General features: G+C 38.0%; 1 protein-coding gene across 1 annotated transcript; it reads right to left on the bottom strand.

Annotated features, from left to right (window-relative positions):
* Positions 1-1,692: 1,692 nt before the first annotated feature.
* Positions 1,693-6,130, bottom strand: LOC148201727 (E3 ubiquitin-protein ligase WAV3-like). Its single transcript, XM_088109400.1, has 2 exons — positions 5,575-6,130; positions 1,693-3,977 (listed from the first exon to the last, which is right to left on the bottom strand). Exons 1-2 carry the CDS (start codon positions 5,794-5,796, stop codon positions 2,061-2,063), a joined length of 2,139 nt encoding a protein of 712 aa, XP_087965526.1. The 5' UTR covers positions 5,797-6,130; the 3' UTR covers positions 1,693-2,060.
* Positions 6,131-6,542: the final 412 nt, after the last annotated feature.

Genomic DNA, 6,542 nt, shown 5'->3' with positions numbered 1-6,542 from the left:
GTAAAGAAGAAATTCAACGCTGAGTTGTTTTGATCTAAAGTGTGGGCCCCAAGTGACATGTTGCTTTGTCGTTTGTGGGGTCAGTGTCAATCGTGAAGGAGAGAGATGTCAGCACAGAAATCAATCAGAAAAATGAGCATTGCATTCCTCAAGAACAATCTTAATCAGCGGTGGTGACTCTGAGATCGTTATTGGAAAGCATGTTAATCCAAAAATGCCATCAAATTATGCTTTCAAGCATCCTTAATCAATCATGTCCTACACTAATAAACATACCCTCTTAACTTTTTCCCTTAATTTGGTGGGGTTGATGTGCCAAACCAAACAACAATGCCACCGTCTTTAGGTACAACTACGTACGAGAATAATAACACCATCTATATTTTTTGAAAAAAAAAAACTAGGACTCACCACAGTACATACCTCAAAGCCTTAGATCTGCTAACTGTGAAACATGCAATGTTGGGGAAATGAGAATTTGAGTGCAAGTTTTGGTGAAGAATAGGAAGGACTTTGAGAGTGTCGAAGGGCTTATAATGAAGTCACAGAGAAGAAGAGATTGATGAAGTGCCCGAAGGTAGCTCCATAGCTAGAGAGAAGCAAGTGCATAGGTGGCAACCATTGCTTACTTTATCAAACACGTGGTCCTGCCAAGTTTTTGTCATACACATGCAATAAATTCACTGTAATAGTTAAATGAAATTTTTTATATTTAAGGACATAGAACCAGTATTTTAATTTTCTATATCATATTAATCTCACTTTATTACAAATTAAATATCTAACCCCAACATCGTAGCTGTTCTAATCTTCGATTAAACAGATTAATTATCTGCATCAAAGAAAATTTATTACGTAGATTGGTATGACAATCACGTGACTCATGACTCACATTACGAGGTATATCCAATCACGTAGTGTCCATACGTCTCCATATCATTATATGTTTAGGTTTGCAATGAAAGATCGGAAAATGAGTAGGTGGAGTTTTACTTTTCTGGCCCATGTCATATAAAAAGCAGGTCAAAACGGAAAACCTATAGAACGTGGGAGAGAGTGGGAATATAATATAGGATTTGAATTTTGGAGGAAAAAAATAAGGTTTGAGTGGTGTCTTTTTAAGAAAAGGAACATGATTTCATGTAGTGAATGAAGATAAGTAAAATATATGAAACTTGATAACTTGATGTAAGTTTAGATTGAACGTTGAAAACAAGTGAGAATGAACTCATGAGTTAAGCTTGAATGGTGACGTTAGACAATGAAATTCAACATGTTCTAGTAAAGGAAACAAGTGGTGGGTATAAAACACGAGGAATTCTTTCATTTGTTCAAATATATATGTTTTATATAAAAGTTAGAATTTTTGCTTTTTTAAAGAACAATATATGTTTTGAAAGATTAGATTCTAAAAGTGGCACCAATAGATTTTGAAATGTCGTCCTCTCTCATATCACAATAATGTCTTGCTTATATTAAAATATGTTCAGAATCCTACATATTTCATCTTGAACAAAGGCGTTTTAGAGAAGAATGCAAGTTCTCCTTCATTGTTGCCAGAATATTGGTCGATTAGAATCCAGAAATGGTGGTTCTTGAATTTTAAAAGAACTATAATAATATAAAATGAAAGCATGCAAACTAAAGGGACATAAAATTAAGGAAAAGCATAGTAAAGAAGATCACCACTGATGAAAAGAATCAGAAGCACATATATTATACCATATGTATATAATCCAGTGATGAAATTCACCCGCACAATTCAACTGAAAAACAATAGGTTATGTACATCACTCGGAATCACACTGAAATATTCAACCTGTGCATCCTTTTTCGCCATTCATTCTCTGCAGAGCCCCTTTTCCAGCCTATGCATTTACACTTTTTCATATTGGCAAAATCAGGAATTTTATCCACCTAAAACTCCTTCCTTTCCATTATACCCCACCTTCACAAAACCAAAAACAAAAGGGTAGCTTAAGATACGAAGAAACATGAAGGTTTCCTCAGAAAGTATAAGTATAGGCCAAATAGTATTTCCCAAACATAGTTTTTCATTCCTATTGTCTTCTCTGTCTATCAGGAAATGATTTTGCAGGCCTGAGAACTCGTTTATTTTGCGGAGCTCCAAAAACCATGGTCTGGGAGCGCGTCACCATGTCAACCATTGAAGGAGTTTGGTATGCTTGCACAAGGCTAGAGCTGTCTGTGGAATCACCACGTGCGGTTGCCCTCTGCCATGAATGTGAACTCAATCCTGACAGAACATAGGCCCTTCCAGACTGCTCATAAACACGTTGATTAGCCATCCTCTCCTGCATCTCCTTCAACTCTGCAGAAAGAGCAACACATAATCTATCTGCAGCTTGAGCAGAAATGGTTTCAGACAATGCCTTGTGACAGTTATCCAGGACTGAAACTGCACTAGACAAATCACCGCGTTCAGCTGCAACTCTAGCCTCAGCCATGGCCTCAGCAGCCTGAAGCCTGTTTCGCTGTCTGTCTACCTCTATTGACACAACTAGGTCTCCTGCGATGTCAGGTCTCTGAATTTTAACTTCAATGTTTTCTTCCAAAGCCACCATTTCTTTTGTTATGGGATCTCGGTAAAGACCTCTCACAATCAACAGAGGCATCTCATCAGTTGATTCAACAACTGGAACATTAACAGTCACCAAAAAGTCTCTTTCCTCTTCCGCATACAAATCTCCCACACTGATAGTAGCCAGTCTTGCATTCGCCATCAAGCTTGTTTGGTAGCTTCCTGCTTTCACAGAACTAAGTTGTAAATGAGGATGAACACACCCCACTTCCACTTGTAATTCTTGTACCACCACACTCAAGAGTCCTCCGATACATTGTGCAAATGCATCCTGGATCACATCCTCAGCTTCGATAAAAGAAAATGTACCCCCAGATATCTCTGAGATCGAATGCATTGAAGTGGCATCATGATCAGAGCCAAACCCAAATGCATGCACTGGAATCTGCATGCCAACACCATTATTTCGATGAATGGAGTTTGGAACAAGTGACTGGTAATCTGTTCCAGTATTAGGCCTGCTATTGACTGTATATGTATCCTGGCCATCAGAGAGTAATATGATGCTGCTAACGGAGTTCTTCCATTTGCGATCAGCAAACACCTTGGCACCTTTTCTCAGGCCTTCAGCAATGTTTGTGCCCCCATTTGAAACCAAGGAATTAACAGCCTGCAATGCCTGCTGTCGTCCAGTCTCAGTCATCAACCGAAGAGGGAAGATGCGACGTGCTGTGGAGGAGAAGGCAATGACAGACAGCCGGTCTGATGGACCAAGGTTCTGAATGACAAAACCCATAGCACGTTTTAGCAACGCTAGTTTAGTACCTGCCATGCTACCACTCACATCAAGAACTGTAACAAGATCAACTGAGGCTCGAGTATTCTCATCCGGAGGTGATGATTCAACATTTTGTCCAATATGCGGTTTTCTCCCTGAATGAGGAGCTTTGAGATGGATTAATACAGCAAAGGCATCATGAGAGGCCGATTTTGGAACAGCTGAAACCTCAGGAAATGTTTTGATCTCCACTGTATTTATCTTATCATGGTCAGTTTCATCTTTATGATGGGTAATTGAAGTTTGTTGATCCAGGGCTTCATCATCATCAAAAATAGCAGGTTCATTAACGTGATAAAGTGAAGAAATCGGCCGAGCAGCATCACCTTGAGGAGAAGGAAGCCTCCGTACGGCAGTTGGCCAGCCTTCATCTCGAGCAGCAACAAGGTTAATTCTAGGCAAGTCATGGGGCATATTAGAAGTAGGACTCTGAAAAGGAACTTCTTTCCATTTTGCTCGGCAGACAGGGCAAATCTGGTTCCCATGTTTCACATTAGAAGTGATGCAGTGAAAATGGAAAGAGTGAGAACATTCTGCAGTGAAAATGGCATGGCCCTGCCCTGGTTTCATTGTGTAAAGGCATATTGCACACGTACCCTGCACACCGTGGATAAAAATATTAGGAAAATATAGCCATATTGATGCACTTATAAGTGAAAAAGCTCTTAGAGAAACTGACGCAAATAGTTGGTGGAAACAATAATTCCAAGGTTCAAATCCCACTGTCTGTATGTATAGATGAAGGTTTTTGACTAAAATAAATTATAACTATGATTAAAATTTTCTAAAACAATGAAAAACGTGGCCACACAGATATATCTTAACGTATGTATGGGGACATCGATCCAACAATCCATACTAATATATGAATTATCAAGTTTTTAAAAATTAAAAGAAAAAGCACTAAATGGATTGAATAGGCGAATCTGAACAGTGCCTAAAATAAAGTAATCATTGATAAGTGTAACATTTGCAAAGGTCACTGTTACACCATAGTGTATCACACTGCAGTCTTCTGTCCCGATGCAGGTCCACTAGTAAGACCATTGCATAAAAAGATGAAATTGAATGCAACCCATCTTTTTACCACAGAGGCCTAGATTCTCAGCCGAATCCACATCTTAATACAGTACAAAGGTAACACTAGGTCAACGTTCCCTGGTCAAAGACTTTGAGGTCACCAAGGAAAAACAAATAACAACAATCAGCAACCCCCTTTTAAAAAAGACACTAAGACAAATTCACAACTAAAAAATTGCAAATGTCATCGAAAGAAAGCGAAACCAAACATGATTTATTCACTGGTCTACCATCTTTATCTTTATTAATCTGTATCATTATTATATATTATTATTATTATTATTAGATAATCTATGCACTGTCATCCAATTATAAATTACTACATCTTTCCCTGTTTATCTTAGAAATTACACTAATGATAATTTCTTGTTGATTAATAGTATAAAGTCTTACCTGACAGGAAAAGAATTAAACTTTTTATTAATGTTAATTTCTTAGTTTATATTGATTTTCATTCAGTAGATTGATTATCCTGCAACTTTTTTATTTTGTTTGTGTCTGGGAAATTTCCTATCAACGGTTATGGGGTCTCAAGTGGGGATAACAAAGCAAGGGAAAAGAGAGAGAGAGAGAGAGAAATGTGCCCACAAAATTGAACAGTGCAGAGTAAATTTGAGAAATGGACGAAACAAGAAGGGTGTAAAATGCAAAGCATGTTTTGTTGAGCCAAGCAACTGGTCCATAAAAGGGTAGGCATAGTATTCCACTTTATGCCATTCCCCACCCATAATGGAGTTGAAAATAACACAACAAAGAATAAAACGCTTCAGCAATAGTCAGAATGCGTCACACTCCACCATACCCTAATTAAGAATGCTAAAGTGTGATTAAAGCTGAAGTTGATGTCCATCAACTCATATCTTAATGGATAGCATGAATTATAGCATCTAATATGCCAACTTAATGCAGAAAACAAAACAAAAACGATAAAGATAAGAAATGTAACAAAGAATGCGGTTCAACACAGACAGTGAAAACCAAAACCTTCCAGGGAGATTCACGGGTGCAGGTGAAGTAAAAAGGACAACTTTAGAAACTATACAAGAAAAAACAGAGGTTAAAAAACATAACTTTATCCGAAAAGGTTCAAAGGATAATGCTAAGTTCTTCTAACCTTGGGAGATTTGGGTCCGGATTTGGGTAACCGTAGACCAGAGGAGGACGGCGTGGGAGTCGATGGGCGATAGCCGGAGGTGTCGCCGGCCGGGGACACCACGCTGGGTGAGACGCTGCCAGAAAACCTGCCTGTGGCGGAGGAATCATCAAAGGTTCTAGGAATGTGAACACAGGAATCCAAACCAAGAGCCAGCTTCAATTTTCTCCACTTGCTTCCCATTTTTTTTCTTCTTTCTGTTCACCCAACAGGGTTGGGAGATAGATCTTCTAGAAATGACCCAAAAGGGTGTAGAGGTTTGAATGGAAGGAGTGTGTGAGAAAAATTTGAACTTTGGGATGCCCAAGACGAAACATGCTACAAATGGACATGGGTAAGAAGGTAGGCTTTAGGTATAGAAGAGAAGAACCAAAGAAAGCAAGTAAGAAGAGAGAGAAAAAACGGTGGCTGTAATCAATGAGTTGAGAGAGAGAGAGAGAGAGAGAGAGAGTTTGGCCCTTTTCAACTGCTGGAGTGGAGTGAAGGAATGAGATGATGAGTGGTGATAGGGTAGAGAGAGGCAACAAGTAGCAGCAGCTTTCTTAGCTGAGATGGAATTCAATATTATTGATTTTTCTCTGTACTGAGTACCAGCTCAACTCAACAAAACCACATGCATTTCATTTTTTAGATGTATGGGTAAAAAGAAAATAAAAAAAAAAAATGATAAACGTTATAGTAGGACAAAGGTAATTAATATGGGACAGAGAATTAATAAATGTTACCTTCAATCTTGGTTATGTTCCAACCAATATCACTTCATCTTATATTAATTTACAACATTTTATTACTTATATTACATGAGAGGACAAATATTTATCCTAAAATGGAAATATGAGATATTAATACAAGTTAATTATATGTTTTTTTATAATATATGATAAACCTAGCTTCGTGAAAATTATTGGTTTTACTTTAACATAAACCAA

This window comes from Vigna umbellata, chromosome 3 (assembly GCF_029865625.1).
Source record: "Vigna umbellata cultivar VRB3 chromosome 3, Vumbellata_1.0, whole genome shotgun sequence".
NCBI classification, from domain to species: Eukaryota; Viridiplantae; Streptophyta; class Magnoliopsida; order Fabales; family Fabaceae; genus Vigna; species Vigna umbellata.
The sequence above is the reverse complement of the archived record's forward strand: the minus strand, read 5'-3'. Positions and strand labels throughout refer to the sequence as shown.